Here is a 19,872-nt window from a genome sequence, read left to right as displayed (position 1 = left end):
CCCTAACCCCCCACAGATCTTCATTCGTCAGCGAAAGGGGGTCGGGTGATCTCGTCTTTGCACTTTGCATTATCTCAATGCCGTTCGCTTACGAGTCCCACCGGCAGCTTGCCTAAGCCTCAACTTCGAAGCTACCTACTAACTACATACATGACATGTTATGAGGTACCTATTACTTCGCATCTGTATATCTGTATATCTGTATATCTGTATATCTGTATATCTGTATATCTGTATATCTGTAGGTTATATCTGTAGTGTATAAGACGGCATGGCAAACCAATCACCTACAGCCATGTAAGTTAATGTCTGCATCTAAACGGAACACATATGAACGAAGCAATGCCATGGCACCACAAGTCGAAGTGAGCGTTAAACAACTATTTCTCTAACCTATTTTCAATTCGTCGTCAACTCCAGAAAATGATGTCGATAGTGATACAGCTCAAGTTGTGGCCCCAGCACAACATCTGCGCTTCCAGTAGCGCAGTTGCAGTACATACATACCCAGATACCCAAGGTAGCGCAGGGCGTGGACCCCGTCCCCAGACTTTGTTCAATCTTGAACGATGGCGGGACTTCCGTGCTGTCGGGAACAAGGGTGCCTACGCGCACGGTACCCATCCTTTTAACGGTACCATCCTTTTTTTCTTCTATTCTTTTATCAATCAGATCATCTCTGACGAATCCCCAGACAAGCTATTGCATTGCAATGCTAGCTCATGCAAGCCAATAAATCCAGCAACGTATAATAGGTAGGTTAGGTAGTTAGTGTAGAAGGTAATGGGAAGTAACAAGGCGACCTACGCACGCATGTTTCCACTGGATAGGAGGTTTGTGAGGTTAGGTATGTCTAAGCAGTTACCTATGTAGTATCATTATCATGTCCGATGCTTGGTTACGTTGGCTGCAATATCGGCGGGTGCCACTTAGACCAGGACCGGTAGTTGTACGTAGTAGTTCAACCAGTTCTACTAAACTGCGACCCCCTTTAAGTTCTGGGCCGTTCAAGTACAGATGTGCTGGACGTTTCAAAAAAATTACTCCAGAGATTAACAATGATCGACTTCGGTCTTGAATCCATTCCTGGCCTAGAATTCCACATCAGGGTATGTGGCGTGATATCGATGGCTCCTTGGGGGTTTTTCGGAAGAGAAAGAGGCGAAAAGAATTAGGGAAATAGGGATAAAATACACGACAAAAAATACTAAACGGACTTTTGAAGGACATGCCGAAAACGGCGGCGAGTCAGCTTATGGTAGTAATTTGGAAGTTCTGGCAGTTCTGGATTGTCGATCAGATCAGCGACATCCACTTGGCGTCGTCGACATTTGACACTTGTAAACTTGAGTCGATAAGCGGCTGAACCTAGTAAATCCCCCCTGACCCTCCAGTCCTCCAGCCCTTCCCTAATTGCTCTGTCCTATCTCCTATCTCTTTGACTACGTCCTAATGTCCAACGCATCGCCTTCGTTGAACAACGGCGATACAACAAACGCATCGTAGCTACAGCTATGAGTACTTGGGCGACGGTTTGGTATACCACAGTAGACTCATATATGGTGAGAGGTCGTGAAACGGGCGTGCGTGCAAGGTTTCTCCGTAGTCTACGAGATACGAAACTCCGACAACGTTTTACTTAGTACAGATTTTTGACGAGCTAATAGTAATATCCGAATGTATTCGCTTCAATATCATCAATCTGTGCATCGAATCAGTGATTTCAGCTTATTGCCGTTTATTATATGTTATCTGCTTACCTTCGTGTGATCCTTGATCCCTCCTGTCTCCTTACTAGGTTAGCGATAAGGTAGCTAAAGGGACGCTGCTGTTGACTACTCTGCAAAATAATACGTTAGGTTGTTTTACCAAGTATACCTACCTAGGTATGTACTCAACTAGTAGGACTATCTTCGCTAAGTCTGATGTTATCTCGCCGTCTTTAAAAGCACAGACTAATGTTCCATAAGGAGCACTATGCTATATCAGGTAGTCGTATCTATTCCAGGGTGCTGCGAAACAGATCCGATCGTTTGTATCTCGAAGGTTCTCAGAGATCTAGAGGTTAAACAGTCCCAACAACAATAGTTTCGAATATATAGGTAGGTATCTAGTATCATACAACTTACAAAAGGGAAGCAGAGCCCAGGTAACATAACAAGACGGCAGTCATTGTTGCACATGGCCTCATGAAAGGGTTGAACTGTCTACCTAGGACCGAGAAGAATGTATAACTGTTTAAAATAAAGTATTGAGTCATAGAAAAGTAGCTTTCTGGTTCCATATTCCTTGAAGCATTGCTGCGTATCCCAACTGTATCTCAAAGAATAATATAGCACACCGTTCTAAATATCCCTATTCGGTATTAAGAATGAAACGTCTTGTTAGTAGCCTAGCAACACACTTGTAAATTTTCTTTTAGATGAAGAAAGAATAAATGTAACCCCGAACTCCATTGCCCATTTTCCGTTCCAGTACCAAGTCTATTTTGTAAGTCGATGAATGCAATCATTAGTACGGAGTGCTGTTTTTGCTCCAATTTATGGAATATATGGAAGGCCAGAACCAGTTCGCTGCAGGAGCGGTTGATCATCGAGTTGCTGTTCGTCAGCAATGGGATCTTCATCATCGTCTTCGATTGCCTCTTCTTCATCCGCTAACTCATCCTTACTGTAGATGAAAAACTGAGCGAATATGCCCAGGTCTAAGAGCAACGTCCCTAAGCTACCAGCTAACCAACTGGAGTTGACAAGTATGTATCTCCCATATATCCGCTCTACCTCGCCAGGCTGGCATTGTGATTTGGCACAGTGAGGCTCGTAGGCGAATATCGAAAGGACATAGGTCAAATTTCCCAGGCAAGCGAAGAGGAAGAATAGGATGCTTACACCATCGGTTGATTTGCGACGCCAATTAAGCAGCAATTGAGGGAGTCTCGACCCAAGGTAGAGAAGAGCACATAGCCAACCGAAGATCTGGCCCCAAAGATCGAATGAAGGGAGACCCTCGTCCGCGGATGAATCGGGTTGACTATTTGAATACTGTCTGCTCGATAGCCATCCAACCACGCCCGCTACGCAGACCATGAGGACAGCCACCAAATTCCATATTACTGACTGTAGTCTCGTAGGCGGGGGAGGGGGCGTGATCGGAGCCTCCGACACCATTGGCACAGTCGGATTCAGATGAGACCACCCGCTTCCTCTTCTTTCCCTTTCATTAAAGTGGCCATTTAACAATCCTGTTCTCTCAGTAGGCTCACCGACAGCTACGACGTTCGGCGGTTTCGGCTGGGATGACGGGATTTCGTCCTTCCACGTAAAACCCTTGTAATAGAAGCATTGCGCTAAAAGAACGAAATCGGCTATCGTGTAGTAAATTGCTAGGATGAGCATTGTCGGTAGTACGCCTTGAAGTATGGCACCGAGTATATTGAAGACATCACCAAGCAGCCAGAGGATGATAAAGGGAACGGACAATCCATCGGTGGAACCTCGTCGGAAATTTTCTATGATCTGGGGGGAGAAGACCACGACCCATGCCGCAATCGAGATAGAGCTACGAAAAGCCACGAGATGTCAGCATGGAGAGAAAAGCCAGTTTATATAATTTAATATGAAATGCTCTGCTCACCCGCAGATACCTGATATCGCTTCGACATCGAGGTTCAGAGGCCCCGTAGGAGGAGCCATCTGTAGCGCAAGTTCAGGGGACAATAGCTGTGTAATAAGACCGGCGTTAGGGGTAACCAAAGCTCCAATGGCACGTAGAAAAGGTGTCAATGAAGATAATATACTAGGTTAGCACGCGTAAGCTTGGAGAGTAAAGTATGATATTCAATTATGAATTATGAAGAATTATGAATACAATTACAAGTTACGGCCAGAAAGAAGTTGTTCGCGAAAGGAATTTTCAATATTGACGGAAATGGGACGTTGCGCCATAGCGGCCCCCGGAACAAGACAAGAAAAGTTTCTGTTTCCAAGCTAGCTGCTGCTCTGATGACGCACAAACCTTACCCCACATGCATGCACCTGCGAGGATGCTGAACGCTTTTAAATTTCAACGCCGATAGGGCTATACCGTTACACACCTAATGTTGTCCCGGATCTCAAACAAGAACTTCCCCGTAAACAAGATTTTAAGATTCGAGATTGGAACCCGGTCGATAGTTTCTTTACGTACTATAATTCTCAGCACGGACTTATATTTAATTAGTTAATACCTTTAAGCTTAAAGCATTTATTTCATATCTCATGATTAACAAACAATTAAGTAGGAAATATATAAGCTGATGATATATTTACTTTAGGCTTTTGAAAATCACTTTACTACTTTTGTATGTACCTTAGGTACATACATATGTAGCTGAGAACTCGGAGCCAATGGCAGAAATGGGTAACATACTTTTCCCGCAAAACGCCGGCCATCGGTATCGGCGAATGAGACCAAATTACTCATCCATGCCGAGCTATCGCCATCGTGAAAGAACCCCACTATACTATGTAATCGGGGGTCTTTTATGGTACATATCAGAAAGAACAACTCTGTATTACCAATCAACAGAAAACTAAGACACACATCCCGCATAGAAAATAACATGTAATACTTAATAGTTACTAACTCTCCAAAATCCGATCCGACCCGTTATTATATATGTAGTTATTTCTTAAAAGTTTAGCGTCGTCCTTGCATTATTTCTTGTCAATATCTATGATTATTTTCCTAGGTAGTCTTTAAGTACATAATTCAGCTGGCTTCGTTTAAGAGCCCAATCCAACCCCACCTCAGTTTATTCGACTCCAACCTGAAACTAGCAACTCTCTTAACGCAATAAGAAACATTAAACCGTAATGGGGCACCCGACTCCGGATCTCCCGGTTCTTGCTGAAGACGACTCGATGTTGTCGAGGAAATTCGGCCGCGAGGTCGCCAACTACTTTAGCGGTAGCCCATTGAACCGAATCTCATTTCTCAGGACCGATTATGGCTTTTTGCGCGCTGCCTTCGCTCATCCTAGCGCGGCATTTTTACTACTAGATAACTTATCGCCGCTTGCTAAAGACCACGCAAATTTATCCTATGTTACTAGAGATGTAGTAGTGCCGCTGACGGGAGAGGAACCGTTCAAAGAGTCTGAGCAGGAACAGCTTAAAGACTTCAACTCGGCTATTACACAGCCTGTCGTCCTCTTCCTCGGTATCGATGAAAGGAAGCCCGACTTCCAGTATCATGATTACAAAGGCAAACCGTACTTCGCTGTCGATGTCACGCCTAAGGGTACCATCGAAGCCAAAGCTAAGAGTATCGTGGATATTGCTAAGGCCAACGGTGTCTCTTTCATCGATGGGAGGAGGCTTCTAACTTTAAATGCCCCAGATGGTGCGTACTAGCGTAATTATATTCTGCGACGATAATGTGCTCACAATGAAGTAGCGGCGATATTCGCAGAAGCCCGTGCTTTGCTTGACTGGAATAGCCGGAACCCGTTCTGTGGTGGCTGTGGTCAGCCAACTACGTCTATCAATGCCGGCTGGAAACGGTCCTGTCCACCGACAGATCTAGCAGGTGTTTCTGAAGGCGGTGCACCAAAGGAGAGAGCCGACTGCCCCACTCGGCATGGCATAAGCAATCTCTGTTTCCCGCGGACAGATCCTACCGTCATTATGGCTGTAGTTTCGGCTGACGGCACCAAAATGCTTCTTGGTCGAAACAAGCGGTTTCCTCCGTTTTGGTTCAGTACACTCGCAGGGTTCCTCGAGCCGGGCGAGTCCATCGAGGAGGCGGTCCGTCGTGAGACTTGGGAGGAGAGCGGCGTGACGGTAGGACGTGTTGTGATTCATAGTTCGCAGCCGTGGCCTTATCCCGCCAACTTGATGATCGGTGCGATCGGCCAGGCTGCTCCTGGAGGCGAGACGATCCATCTTGGCCACGACGAAGAATTGACCGACGCCAAATGGTTCTCCTTCGATGAAGTAAGAGAAGGCATAGCGACCGGCGTTAGCGGTTTAGGAGAATCAGCCCCGGCTGGATACAAGGAGGGAGCTTTAAGATTACCTCCGCAGACAGCTATTGCTAACCAGCTGATCCAAGCGGTTCTAAACGGCTACCTAGACGCAGTACCCAAGATATAACTAAGCGATCTCATAGCAGCTACAAGGGATAGTGTTGCCCTTTTATAAGATACGAGGTGTCTGGTTATAGGAGACGAGGTATTGATTTGGACTCTGGGTCCTTGATACGGCATGCAAAGTGATTCATAGGTAGAATGGAGAACTAGACATAGATCATCTAAACTTGCAGCAGAGCGGAAGGGCAATAGACACATGCAGTTAGAGACTAACTAGGTACAGCAAGTCAGCTATTTAACGAACTTATAGGCTGTATACCTACAGATGTTGGTAAATATAAAGGCCTTTGAACTAATACTTACCTTAGGTACCTATTGAAGTTCCGTTCGGTGTAATAGAAGTGATTAAACTGAGGTTATATCTTTAAGGAGGGAAAGGTGGGGGAATGTCTTTCGCGCCTGTATGTAGAACGAAACAGTACTTGGATACATACCTAGCCTATAGTAGTGTATCATGTCACGTGTAATCTTTGCAAACTTAGTGGGTCCACCCAGTGGTTGGGTGGGCGCCGACGGTAAGCCCCACTTCGAAAAAGGCCTTTAAAAGTTTCTCTGCGCGCCTCACCTTTGAAAAATTTCTTCTTTTCCTTTCCTCATCATCAGTATGGGTTAAATCTACATCGTCAAATGTTTATTTAATTCAGATGGAGGCTCCACTACGGTGGCTTGCTGAGGGTTATCATCTTATTCTCTATGGGTTTCCTTCCGTTCCCGGCCTCCTTTATCAACTTGAAAACGCTCTTCCTAATCAGCCGCCGACGCCAGCTCTTCCTGGTTCGCGACTGTGGGGTGTTTCCTACATTTTGTGTCGAGATGTTTAGTTTTATGTTCGATTTCCGATTCTACACAATACACAATAAATGGCTTGTGGGCTGGGTACTTGAATTGAAAATAAATCATTGTAGTTGGCTAGGAATTGCTGTAGAAATAGCCTAGAAGAAGGCCACTGTAAAGATTTGCAAGTGGACAGCTTGTCAAGCACAAGTGAATGTTCAGGCGTGGAAACTAGACTGGGTTTCGAGGATTCTTCTGCGAATTGGCTCGAATGAGACCTTTCCCACCGTGACCTAGTTGACCCAGGACTACATACGGGATCACGAGATGCATGGGAAACTTATTACGATCGTGGAACAGAAATCTAGTCTGGGAGGTTTAGTTTATTTGCCCTATCTGAGCGCTGTGACTACAATCCCAAGTGCTAGCGCTACTAGTACTACGTCCTCCAGTGACTTGGCCGAAACAGCGTCTAGTAAAGGCGCTTAGGGGGAGACATGGTAGCCTTGATGGTCAAGCTACCGACGTTCTGCCAGCCCTTCTTCAGCAACGAAACAAGGTAGTTGATAGCCAACATGATGTTGCCGACTAGCTCATCCTGGGTCATGCCGACGTTTCCGACGGCGACACCCATGCAGAGAACCTTCTTGAGCTGGAACTTGATCGTGGACTTGACTTCGTTGATCTTGCCAGTGAGATCATCGGCGTGGGAGACAGGAGTAGGGAATTTACCAGCTGAAATTGAACGGTTAGCTTTAATCTCTGTCGAGTGATATACGGATTTTCACTTACCCTTGGACAGACCAGGACCCAAGAGACGAGGAATCTGCTTGATCAAAGCCTCAGAAGCGACGAAAGCATCGTACTTGCGAGCGAGCTTCTTGATAAGCTTCTTGTTCTTGTTGAGCTTCTTCAAGTCATCAGCAGACATGGCGTCGACACCGCCGTGCTTGGCACGGTCAAGATCGTGCTGGTCACCCAAGATGCTATATCCCACGTGTAAGCCAGTGTTGATTTGACGATAGACAAGGAATGTAATACCAGATGCTCATGTTCGGGCGAGGGATGGCAGGCAGCTTGATGGTGCCAGAGAAACGCTTGTCACGCTGAGGATCATAGTTCTTGAGGCCGATCTGGAGTTCGACGGTCTCGAGGAAGTTGCGCTTCTTGGTGTTGAGAGAGTAGTCAAGCAGTTCGCTGACGTTGTTACGCACTCCGGCTGTAGCGGGGTAGAAGTGTCAGTATATTATCCCCATTTGTCTTGGAATAATGTATAATTAATTTACAATTGACGTACCGACTGTGATTTTCGACATGATGACAGTCTTCCAATAGATGGGGCTCTAATGGTGAGGATTACTGCGTAGGTTGGTATTTTGAAAATCAGAAAAGCGACGCTGGTACGAAACTGCAAAAGTAGGAGGATTTAAATTTATTTTGCGATTTTGTGAACTTTTGTGGGCTATCCACTGAATAAAAGTGGAGTGTGTTAAGTCCGAAGCACTAATACAATAACGTACCTACCTCTCTAGTCAGATATCGGTATGTAATCGCATTTCGTGCATACCTAGGTAGGTACATAACTTTAAACACGGTTGATTGAATTATCCCTGCCCACTTGCATGTTGTATACAAAAATACAAAAATTCGCTTCTCAACCTCATTCTTGGGGAGATCATTCTCGGGAAGAGCTTGCGAAATGATTCCGAAGTCCCGTCACCTGCTACATATCGTACATACCTATGGTAATACAACAGCAACCCTACATTTTCAGCCCAGGAAGTCAAGTCTATCTTCAGGCCCTACGCAGTACTGAATTCTGTAGTCGAGAGGCGCTGTTTGAAAGGCCAATCGAGTTGTAGGATTCGTACTCCTACGCCATGAAGGCTTTGGGCTTAGACAACCATGAGAACGCCATTGTTAGCTCTTATGAAACATGAATACGTATGCGCCAACTTCATCTACGGCGTATTGCTGGGTATTGCAATGCTGGTCTTACGTTGGTACGGGGTCTGTACCATTTCGTTTCAATACGTTTTCGGATCGACGGTAGTGCTTGATCTGGGTCTATCGTAATCGTCATCTAAGCCTTATGACTGGCCTTATGGCTATTCGCCCAGGGCCCGTGAACTCGACCGACCTCATATCCTAGCTGTGGCTCGCACCTATTAGAACCAGTTCGACCAACCGCTTTCAGCTTTCTTACTTTACCGCAGCTCAACTGTTCAAGGACAGTCTAGGCATAGATCTGTCAATGTGATCCTGCACAGATATTAGAAGTCCGTGTTACTTCTTGTATGACTCGAAAGTCCATTATCCGACAGGCCTCTGATACAAAATACCGAACTGGTGAAAGTTTGAGCTCTATCACTTACAGGTGTTCTACCAACCGAAGATCTGTTGGTTAACAGCTATCGATCTAAGGGGTGGGATAATGGTGACGTGAAATTCTGCAACCCTCCCTCCTGCGGTGCAACGTCCATCCTACAATCAAATTCCCTCCCGCACGATATGCGCGCTTTTGGGGATTATGGACTGAATGCCTTACCAAACGCCACTCAGCTCCGGTCTACAGTTGAATCGTATGAGATCCCGAATGGACCAATCCTGTTAATATTATGTAAGTAAAGGTGTGAGCGATACCATCTCACAACCTAAACGGGAGAGCCGAGTCTAAACGCATCCGCGCGGCTCTCTTGTCGACGGCGTCCCTACCTGTTATCTGTCATTATATGTGCATTACGCACTCCTTTCAACATATCCTCGAGTTCCGTGAAGTGTATAGTTGATATAGATAGATCTTATCTACGAATACATGGACGAAGCTATGTGAAACTGATATCACCCACGAGTTAAGATTTCGACTATTAAATCAAAGATTTGCCATGTTCTATCGCCAGTTTACTGATCTTGATACTTAATAAGCGCCCCTTTAGCTGACATGGGTCTCGGCATGCAAGCCATAAGTGACCTGAATCCATCTATCCGTATGCAGGCTCTTTACGCTGTCTCCTCTCCCCATATGGTATTTTTCGGCCCCCGTGTGGTGGGGGCAGAAGCCATCTATCGGTCAATATGGGAAACGTATGAATACTCACAACTGCCTCGGACCGTTTCCAAGTGGAAGAAACGTCTGGGGTGTTCCGATGGCCCTTATCGTCATCGAGGATCTCACCCGTAGGTACGTGTCAATATCAAAACTTAACAATAACAACTATTCATCTACATTTAGTAAGTTCATATCGACGTCTTCTCTTATGTCTAGGTCGTGGAATGACCAACATCATTCGAAATAACGGATCATATATGTTGTCCTAACATCTTCTTGGCCCGGGTACTGACCCAAACGATATTCACCCACGTAATGCAACGTATTAGGCTCGGATTCCCTGCATTTATAAGCTGGACATCATAAGATTCTTGTATCTTCATCCTGAAGTCGGTCGACTGAAGGCGGCTCGGACCTTTCTTGGTCAAGGTTACCTATCCCCCACGAGGGTGGTGTACGTCACCGTGGAAGCTTTTTATGAACACATTTCTCGAGGTATCCTGTGGCCCGAACCAAAGAGTACAAATACAAGATGCAACTAGCTCCCATCACGGTTCTCATTAGCCGTTCAACACAAGGTCATGATGCACCAGAGACGAAAGGACACCTTGGAATGACCGCTAGCATCATACTGGCCAGTGTGGTCACGATTACTTTAACCATTCGTTTATATACCCGCAAGTGGTTAACCCGGGGATTCGGGCTTGACGATATCTTCATTATACTCGCATATGTATGTCTGGGCTTTAGTTATACTATAGTCCATTACACTCACTAACACTCGGTAGTTTCCTTCCACCGCATACACTTTAGTCGGCATTATTACTGAGAAGAACCTTCGGTGGGACCATCACAACAGGGGCAGGGAACCAAATCTCTCTACCTATAGCCTACAAATAATGTAAACCCTCCTTCGTTTCCAATCTAATAAACGTGGGTGTATGCTGAATACATACTAGTTTCGCCAACCAAATCCTGTTCGAATTAGCAACTAGCTTAACCAAATTATCGATACTCATCCTGCTCTATCGGCTCACAACTGCGGCGAGTGGTCGCAATGTGACTATTGCCGTATTGATATCAATAGGGACTATTGGCATCGATTGCTTCATCTTCATCTTTGTCAGCTTTCTCCAATGCATGTACGTTTACTAGTGCACAGGGAATAACCTGATGTTTGTATCTAACTAACTACCTGATCTATTAGACCTCTATCAGCCTATTGGGATCATTCGATCCAGCCACAGCATTGTATCGATTGGGCTGCCCACATACTCGCAGCTAGTATCATCAATACCATCACCGACTGGGTCGTCGTACTCCTACCCATCTGGGTAGCCCTTAGGTTAAACTTGCCTATCAGACAAGTCGGTATAGTTATCTTCCTATTCGGGCTCGGTATTCTCGCAAGTTCCGCGGGAATTGTGAGAAGCTACTATGCGTGGATTTTGATTTTTCATTCTTATGATATCAAGAGTATCAGGGATGTCTGGCTTACTAGTATTATTGAATTGAATCTCGGTATAGTATGCGACTTGGTATCGTCTACATATTTAAGGACCCGCTAATATGGCTACAAGATATGTGCCTCTATTCCAGCCATGAAGCCATTTTTCGCAACCTATCTCCCAGGGATATTAAAGTCTTTACGACAACGTAGTTCTATGACCGTCAGGGATAGAACACCACTGACGCATTCGCCGTCTTTTACGACCTTTATTGACCAGTCCTCGCCGTCCTCGTCTTTTCTTCTACGGCACTTAGCACCGTTACCGGCTAGCCATCAACATGTCAACCTCAATAAACCATTGCCGCCTATTATACCTCCCCGATATGCCGATCTCGAGATGCAATCGGAACCTGAAGCGGAGTTGGGTACATCTTACCGCCCACCACAAATACCCCCTCGTAGCTATTACAGGGCCGACATATCGCCAAGCAACCTACTACCGAGTGATTGGATATTCATCATGTATCAAGAGGGCAATGACCTAAGGCTTCTCCAGCAGATACCTAACCGCGCCGAACTGGCTTGATCCATACTGACAGTTACGCGGCATGCAGACTATTTCCAATATCATTAACAACGGCGTTTAATGGGCACCAGGGCATTGCGTGGGTCTTGATTCGTTCATTTGGGGGTATTAGGCTGGAATTCCCATCGTTGTTCAGATCAGTTTCAAGCTCTTAGAGGTATACACGCAGTTTTGGACAAGGGCGACTGCTTAACTATGTTGGCATAGACTCGCGGGTTGCTATTATGGAAGTACTTGCTTCTATTAATCGAGACTCAATGAGAACATTTAGACCGAGACTGGATTAGGCTTTCCCCCTTTTTCCAGGTTTAAGGGTAGACACGAGAGGCCGGCTTGATTAGGTAGGTAAGGATGCTATCTTAGAGAAACAGAAACAAATCACATTTGACCGCTCTCTTCGCGTGGGATCTAACGATGTGCAACCTTAAAGAAACCGCATATGTCAAGTGACCCATGTTGGTATGTACCTCAGGCACATGTCCTATGCATGTTCATAGAAAGGAAGGCTGTAAATGCTTAACCTAGGTAGTATGCATTGCAGCGTAGTAAGTAGGGTTTCAGGGTGTGTGTTCTAGGGGTTAGGGACTCGGTTCTGCAAACAACTCACTCCACCCTAACCTAGAAGGATTCGGTGCGTGAAACAGCTGTTGGATCTGGTAGGAGTCCTGTTGCTGCTCTCCTCTCTTGCAGCTATTGGCGGGGCCATTAGTGAAGGCAGATTTTCTACAACGTGCTTTACATGACTCTCTTGTGGCCAATATATCTCCACGGTCGTCATACTACACCCACCTCGGCGATCAGCGGCCGGAGGATCAGGGTTAGGTGAAATCCTCCATCCCCACGGCTTAGATAATGCTATGGGCATATGAACAACTACGACAAGCACACGCCATAGGGTCTGCGTCTTGAGCAAATCGATAATTAGGATCATTCATCGATTCATCGCCGTGATAATCTCGTAATCTCGACTCATGTCTGGTAGAGCAAAATCACATAAGCATAACGTCCTTACTGCATTTGTGAACCACTAGGTCTTCTAAAGATCCTTATGCTAGATGAAGTGCCCAGACTCCAAATCCAAGTATCTAGTGTCATCAGCACTATGTACCCCTTTTTTATCTCATCACGAGGTGGACCCAGAAAGCATGGAAACAACTTCGCTGCTTCGGGAGGAACTCTAGGCTTGAGTTGCAGAGACCAGTAGCCAAATACACTGATAAGACTATCTATTCCGGACGTCTCATCTATAACCTGGGGATTTTCGAAGGTTGATCCATTTTATCTTGTGGTCGGATCGATCTTCGGGTTGTTAGAAGAAGCAAAATATCTAATCGAAGACCATTCCCATGGCTTATATCTGTAACTCACTAGGTCTCAATATGAGCTTTTTAATCATAGGATAATGACAAGATTATTTGTAACATGAGATCGGTATTCTACCCACCCAACTATGATGTTGACTCATACGTTTTTAGGCCTTATGCAATCAAGGCAAGAACCCGGTCTCTTGTAACTGGGGTTATATCCGAGGCCCCTTGGTGTAAACAGGCGCAACGGGGTGGCTTAAGAGTGACACCCGTTACCTATGGTACGACAGACATCTCATAGACCCATATCGCTTATAGATTGCCCGTAACTATAGTTGGCTTCGCCAGCAAGAGACCACAAACCCAAAGATGTGATCGTCTTCATACCAGTTCACAAGCACAAAGACCTCACAACGCACTTTGGCGTGATACGTCTCGGATCGCTAAACGTAGGTAGTCTCCAAGCTCTGCCTATCACTATGTGCTGCGTCACACCTGCGAGACCGCACGGGTTCCCGCTTCTGCTCTCCTTCCGTACCATCCCATATTCCCCTTCTTACGAGCCACATCGACGCCTATTAATAGACTTACATCGTACGAGCTATCTATATTATCAAAAACTATCTCCGCATCTCCGCAGCCTGGAATGCCACTTTCGTTATCGAGTTATCGAGAATCAACACTGATTTATATAGATGCCTGCTGGATAGGTTAAGTACCCCCCCTCCACAATGTGTATAGTATCGCAAGAGGCATAGGTGACATTATACTTTGCTACGTAACAAGCACTGGGAATTATACCTGTAGAACTATCCATATTTATGTTAAAACATAAATTGGGTTTTCATCGGGGTTTTTGTGGTAAGAATATATATACAGTCAGGTACTCGGTACTCTCGCGCTATGATAGGCAGAACCAGCACCTATGTGGATTAGGTATTCCTCAAGGGCTTAGCAGTCTACATTTCACTCTTCATTCTTCCTCCAGGGACAACCACAATCCTCAAAATATCCACGAGACGGAAGGATACAAAGGGAACTCTTTTATCAAGGCTATGGACGGTAGTCGTTCTTCGACTGGTAACTAAAAACACCTCTAACTATCAAACTTCTAAACATAGCTCCGCTATTCTAGATTGAACACCCCGCGGCACAATATCAAGTGCCATCTATTCAGGTCACTTGTACCAATAACAGCATCCCCTATCGCCATCTTGTGGCTACAAATCTTCAACGATTGACCACCGGGGCGACGGTTACTTTGATCTTCACCGTAGCCGCAATGGTCACCATGCCCTCTCGTGGCATATCCTCATCTTCTCAGGCATATACATCCTGGATCAACTCTCGCCATCCTTTGGCATATCCTTGGTTTCAGGTTTCAATCCGGAACTCTACTATCAATAAGAGGCAGCGCCGGAATCCCTGGGGTCCCAATGCCGGATTTGGCTCAGAGCGTGGTTTTCCACATATTCCCCGTGGAGCCTGGCTAGGCTCCGTCGCGGTCTCCTGACCAGCGGAAGTAAAAGTAAAACTGGAAGTCTGCACTTGCAAATTCCTTGGCTTGTAAAAACATCCATGGTGCGCAAGTTTCACTAGTGGCTGCGAGATATTAGGTTAGCTATTATTGGACAAAACAGCGTGGAAATTATCATCACATACATTCTTCACTTAGCGAGAGTGGTGTCCGTGAGATCGCCTGTAAGAGTCCTGGGTGCTAGACCCTTTGTTGGATGAAAGCAACTTCTGGGAGATCTTTCCCATGGCTGCCAAGTGGTCCCTGGCCTCAGAGATGTTTTGCAGGTAGTCAAAAGCATCCGGGACGCTAAATTCCTGGAGATATGTCTGTAGAGCCTTGTGGTGTTGGTACCATTCATCTACCATGGGTTGCTCAGCGGCTCTCATAGCTGCCTCTGCTGCCTGGGCATATCTGGAAGCATGCTTGCGGCTGCTGGTGCTGTCTACGGAATCCTTGCTCTTGCGCTTCCGGCCCTTGGCCGAATGTGCGGAAGAGCCGTGTCCGGACGGAGGAGACCCACTGACGGCATTGAGAGAATTTCCATTATCATTGTGGACGCGTCTCATATGGTCCTTTAGGTTCCACTGGCGCGGGAACCCATTTCCGGGAACAGCACGGTCACATCCATCGTATGTGCAGAGGTAGGGCTTGTCACCATGGCCATGCATAGCATGAGCTTCGCGCTCATGTCGGAGGAGACATGCGGTAGAGGAAAATCTGGCGTTCTCGCAAGATTCAATCTTGCATCGGTATGGCTTCAAGTGCGAGTCGACAAATTTGCTATACTTTGGTTAGATTTGCAGGCGCGACTAAGACAATTGGGGACTGACTCGTAGTTGCACTTGAGCTTTTCAGGCTTGTGGTTGCAACTGGATTGACCCTCAAATGGGCAGTGGAATAGCCCGTCGTTTTGCGGGTAGGCGTTCTTGTACAAGGGGTGGTCCCGAGCAGAAGACTCACCGTCACCGCTGGAGCGGCGCGAAAAAGCAGGAGGCAACGCAAACATATCGTCTGGCAAAACAACTCCATTGGGGTCCTCTGTGGTCATCAAGCCCATCTGACGATCGAGGCTAATGACGTTCTCTACGTCAGAGTGTTTCCAAATATCATAGCACATTGTTTTTAACATACCTTGGCGAAATGCCATCCATAATAGGCGAAGAGTCATTAGTTCGCGTGGGTGAAGCATCCATAGGAACAGACCACGCATCCTCACCGGGACCGGGAGTAGAAATTCGAGATTCAACGGGGCTGAGAGAGCTCCACGTAGTAGCAGCAGGCGAGTTCCCCGTAAGGCTAGCCTCGAAGTTCAGCTGCATCTGCGTTGGGTCGATATGCTGTTGCGCCATTCCCGACGAAAGAACAGCAGGAGAGTATGGAAGTCCATCCGCAGATAAGCCTACACTTATGGGAAGCGTGGGGTAGAACATCTGAGAAGATACTGAATGGGTATCTGAATCCTGGAGGAGATATGCATCCATCTGTGGATTACCTGTCATGTCAAAATTCGACATGTGCGAGACTTGAGGTAGTCTCGGCCGGCTCTTGTGAGCAGTGGGCTTGATTGTTCTGTTCTTGTGGCTTCCAGAGGAGCCTCGCGAGCTAATCCTCCGCATGGGTTCTGTGGTAGGAGCTTGGGCCTGCTCCGCGGCAATCCATTTGCTGGTCATGTCTTCCACGGCTTCATTCTGGTCCTGTCTGGGAGTAACTTGTCCATATGAAAAATGGAAATCCTCTTCTCCATTGAAGTTCTGTGTTCCTTCAGCTGTTGTGTCCCATACTGAACCATGGAGGTCTGCATGTCCCGTCTGAGAATAAAGAAAAGATCCGCTGGAATTGGCAAGCATATTTCCTTGGGAAAAAGAGCTATAGTCACTGAGGTTGAGGTTAGTGTTCTGTATTCCACTAGCCGGTGGTGAAAATCACGAAGATATGCCCCAAAATCAAGTACAGATGAAATACTTTCAGTATGGTACAACTTTGTTCCTGTTGTCGCGATATTGGTTAGTTTTTCAATACCTTTGGCTTGAGCAAGGGGCAATGTGTACAAACCAGACTGAAGTGTCGTATGCAAACTAAGAATCCAAAATAGGACCCAGAGAAAACGACAGAAAAAAAAGCAATCCCGAGATGGATGATCCAAGTCGTAAAAACACATTGGCCTAAGCAGTAAACTGAAAAAGCATGTGGAAAAGACAATAAAGGAAAATCCGGCTAGATAAAAACCAGGGAATTCCAGATCGAAGTGCCTATTAGAGCACGAAGAGTTTGATGTTAGTTACACATACACGCGGTCAATTAGATGCAAGAGCCGATCAAGTCGGCATGCAATGGCATACGTACTGTAGTCGAGAACACAACATGTGCGAATCCGGGGTATTGGTAGTTCCATTGGCGAATAGGTTCCGTGTGCTCTAGGGTCCTGGCAAAAGCGACATCGCAACTAATACTGCTCCTTAGGGGGATTCCAGAAAAATAATCCTCGGCAGAAGTCGAAATGTCGTCTATCCTATGATCAAATCCGAGATCCAGAGTACAAGTCAAGCGTTGCCCGATACTACCACTGAACGTGCGAAGCAACGCAGCAGAAACGTGAGCGTCCACTCGTGTAAAGAACCAGAGTTGTTGCTGAAGTGTCCGAAGGTGAAGTATGACTAGAAAATCCATTGATCCGTATCAAAAATCCCTAGGCAAAGTCCGGAGAGCTCGAAGATCAATTCACACCTGGTCCATGGGATGGGGTCCTATCCGCGTCTGGTAACAATGCAATACTTTTCACTGGCGTCCTTGGAAGTCTATCCTGGGGTTGTTGTCTGTTGTCACAAATGTTCTTGGCGGGCGATACTCACCGTAAGTTTAATGAGAGTTGATCTCTGATAATATCTGTTCCATCTGAGAGACGTGGAGTGGTCAAGCTTAGACAATACAAGTATTGACTATGCTACTCGTGAAGAGCCTCAGAAATTGTCCTCGGTTTGAATCCCAGGAAGATTGTCCTCCGGCATCCCATCTGGCTCCATTCCCATGAAGATCCTGTCCCGGAATTGTCCTGTCCTGTCCTGTCCTGGAAACGGAATATCCTGGGTCATATCCTGGCAGAGCACAAAGCGAAGCACTTGCGGGTAAGAGAATGAAAAACAACGCGTACATGACTTTCGAGCAACATGGTTATTCGGACAAAAGAAAGCAAACCCCAATACTCCGGCAATAAGAAAAGAAAGAAAAACAATGCAATATACCTCGCAGGAGTGTGGACGTCATCCATGTCTAAAGATGAGTTGAAGCCTGACATGTTGTCCTGGCGGGAAGCAACCATGGCTGACATTGAATCCTTGTGGGATGAAACGAGTAACAGGCTCTCCGGATGATCCCTAATGAATCCTGTGGCAAAACACTGGGGGACACGGAGCAGCAGTGAGACTGGTTTCTCAACTGAACTGGACTGGACTGAACTGAACTGAACTGGATACAGTTTCTCTGTCGACGGAGAGGTGTTGCAACAGTCGATCCTAAGGGGTTAATAAACCACGGCCTGATGGGGTATTGATGGATTTGTCCTGTGGGGGGGACTGTGGAAAATGTCTCGGGTATAGCAACAAAAAAATAAGCCACGGGATGAGAGTGGTGATGATGGGTCTCGGGTTGGGCAGAAATGTTAGGTCTTTTGGGCTGGAAAATAGGAGTGAAGAATGGATGTTGGGCAGAGAGAGGGGACATTCGGGTTTTATTGTTGTGCCATAGGCAAGACTGATGGATGGGGTTGGCCAACGCACAAGAAGTGATAGGATGACACGATGCCAGGGTTGTCGTACTTCATCGACGCCGTTAGCCGTCGTTGACCTACCACCCTGGACATTGGCGCCGGGTTAGAAATCAGCGACGCCAGCAAAACGCAGCAAAACGCAGCAAAAAGAAGAGAAAAGCAAGGAAAAAGTTTCATGGGTGTGCAGATTGTTATCGACCCCGCTCCAAAACCTGCAGGATAAGGCCCACGAACTGGAAGATAATTGGTTAATTGTGGGCCACCGGCCTGGATACTGCCTTGCTTCTAACAGACTACTGGCTGATCGCTGCTGCATCTGCTACTTGATAATTTCGATAATTTCCCTCCACCTTCCTTCCATGTCCTTTTTCCCATGTCCACTGAGAAACTGCGCTGGTCGTAATGACCGTGACGGCCGTGATAGCCCTTTTGATACTGCATTCGTAATAGGTTCGCAGTGCTCGGTCCGTGACCATGTGGGGACCCTGAAATGTTGTCGACAGTCTATTGAGCGCATCTTATGCGCCGTGACGACATTTGACGAGGGGTTGTCTCGTTGCTGAAGTAGGCCAGCACATCACTGCATAGCACCGTATAGCACCGCATCGTTCTGTATTTCTACTGGCACGAGCCATGCGCCAGTCGCGGAAATTTGTGTAATATTCAGCCGTCTTCTTAAAACCCTCATTGCCAGCACTGCACCATCGATATTGTGCATCATCAGCTGGCTTTCGTTCGGATTCTCGGCGAGCAGAAGAAAGCGACAGAACTTAGATGTAAGTGCAATTTGCGCCTGTTTTGGCATTGAAAATTAAAAATTATCGACGATGATGAATAGTCGGTGAGCGAGAGAAAGAAAAAAAAAAAGAAGAAAAAGAAAATTTTTTTTACGAGTGGTTGTCTCGTCTCTCGTCTCTCGTCTAGCATCGATCAAAAACCAATGGTATCGAATGAATTAATTGGATTAATTGGCGCTAAATGGGACACATTAGTCCTTCTTAAGCCCTGACTTGTCATGTATGACAATTGACAATTAGCAATTAGCAATTAGCAATTAGCAATTAGAAATTGACGATTTTCAAGCTGGTCCCTTGAATAGTTGATTTGCTGCTTTGCTGCTATCTGCTTTGCTGGTCCCTTATTCCATCCGCTATTCGATCCGCACTGACAAATCGTTATCCGCACCATCCGACCGAAAAAAAAAAAAAAAAAAAAAAAAAAAAAAAAAGGGCATTATTTTGTTTGGGGTGCAAACCCCAACCAAAAAAAAAACCCCTGTAGTATCAAGTTTTGT

At 46.2% G+C, this 19,872-nt stretch overlaps 6 protein-coding genes across 6 annotated transcripts in view; 2 read left to right on the top strand and 4 right to left on the bottom strand.

Annotated features, from left to right (window-relative positions):
- Positions 1-2,361: 2,361 nt before the first annotated feature.
- On the bottom strand, positions 2,362-3,991 carry F4813DRAFT_188191 (PQ-loop-domain-containing protein). The gene is made up of 2 exons (XM_049239397.1): positions 3,634-3,991; positions 2,362-3,558 (listed from the first exon to the last, which is right to left on the bottom strand). Exons 1-2 carry the CDS (start codon positions 3,690-3,692, stop codon positions 2,541-2,543), a joined length of 1,077 nt encoding a protein of 358 aa, XP_049097027.1. The 5' UTR covers positions 3,693-3,991; the 3' UTR covers positions 2,362-2,540.
- A 555-nt stretch (positions 3,992-4,546) lies between these two features.
- F4813DRAFT_368471 (NUDIX hydrolase domain-like protein) lies at positions 4,547-6,563 on the top strand. The gene is made up of 3 exons (XM_049244314.1): positions 4,547-5,381; positions 5,436-6,343; positions 6,434-6,563. The coding sequence occupies exons 1-2, from the start codon at positions 4,854-4,856 to the stop codon at positions 6,132-6,134; spliced, it is 1,227 nt and encodes a 408-aa protein (XP_049097026.1). The 5' UTR covers positions 4,547-4,853; the 3' UTR covers positions 6,135-6,343; positions 6,434-6,563.
- A 658-nt stretch (positions 6,564-7,221) lies between these two features.
- On the bottom strand, positions 7,222-8,360 carry F4813DRAFT_188155 (ribosomal protein L1p/L10e family protein). The gene is made up of 4 exons (XM_049239396.1): positions 8,202-8,360; positions 7,946-8,123; positions 7,697-7,890; positions 7,222-7,639 (listed from the first exon to the last, which is right to left on the bottom strand). Exons 1-4 carry the CDS (start codon positions 8,218-8,220, stop codon positions 7,377-7,379), a joined length of 654 nt encoding a protein of 217 aa, XP_049097025.1. The 5' UTR covers positions 8,221-8,360; the 3' UTR covers positions 7,222-7,376.
- Positions 8,361-10,285: 1,925 nt separating this feature from the next.
- On the top strand, positions 10,286-12,380 carry F4813DRAFT_188086 (uncharacterized protein). Its single transcript, XM_049239395.1, has 5 exons — positions 10,286-10,686; positions 10,742-10,854; positions 10,913-11,095; positions 11,161-11,479; positions 11,534-12,380. Exons 1-5 carry the CDS (start codon positions 10,486-10,488, stop codon positions 11,987-11,989), a joined length of 1,272 nt encoding a protein of 423 aa, XP_049097024.1. The 5' UTR covers positions 10,286-10,485; the 3' UTR covers positions 11,990-12,380.
- Positions 12,381-14,967: 2,587 nt separating this feature from the next.
- Positions 14,968-16,662, bottom strand: F4813DRAFT_382254 (uncharacterized protein; the record flags this gene model as incomplete). The annotated part of the gene is made up of 3 exons (XM_049245780.1): positions 14,968-15,595; positions 15,646-15,885; positions 15,947-16,662. 3 exons carry the CDS (start codon positions 16,660-16,662, stop codon positions 14,968-14,970), a joined length of 1,584 nt encoding a protein of 527 aa, XP_049097023.1.
- Positions 16,663-19,609: 2,947 nt separating this feature from the next.
- The window catches only part of F4813DRAFT_368450 (uncharacterized protein), a 743-nt gene continuing 480 nt past the window's right edge, over positions 19,610-19,872 (bottom strand). Inside the window, exon 2 of the mRNA XM_049244313.1 lies at positions 19,610-19,785. Coding sequence (XP_049097022.1) covers positions 19,626-19,785 — 160 coding nt within the window. The 3' untranslated portion in view covers positions 19,610-19,625. The remainder of the gene's footprint in view (positions 19,786-19,872) is intronic.

Source organism: Daldinia decipiens, assembly GCF_022478715.1.
Source record: "Daldinia decipiens strain CBS 113046 unplaced genomic scaffold F4813scaffold_32, whole genome shotgun sequence".
NCBI classification, from domain to species: Eukaryota; Fungi; Ascomycota; class Sordariomycetes; order Xylariales; family Hypoxylaceae; genus Daldinia; species Daldinia decipiens.
The sequence above is the reverse complement of the archived record's forward strand: the minus strand, read 5'-3'. Positions and strand labels throughout refer to the sequence as shown.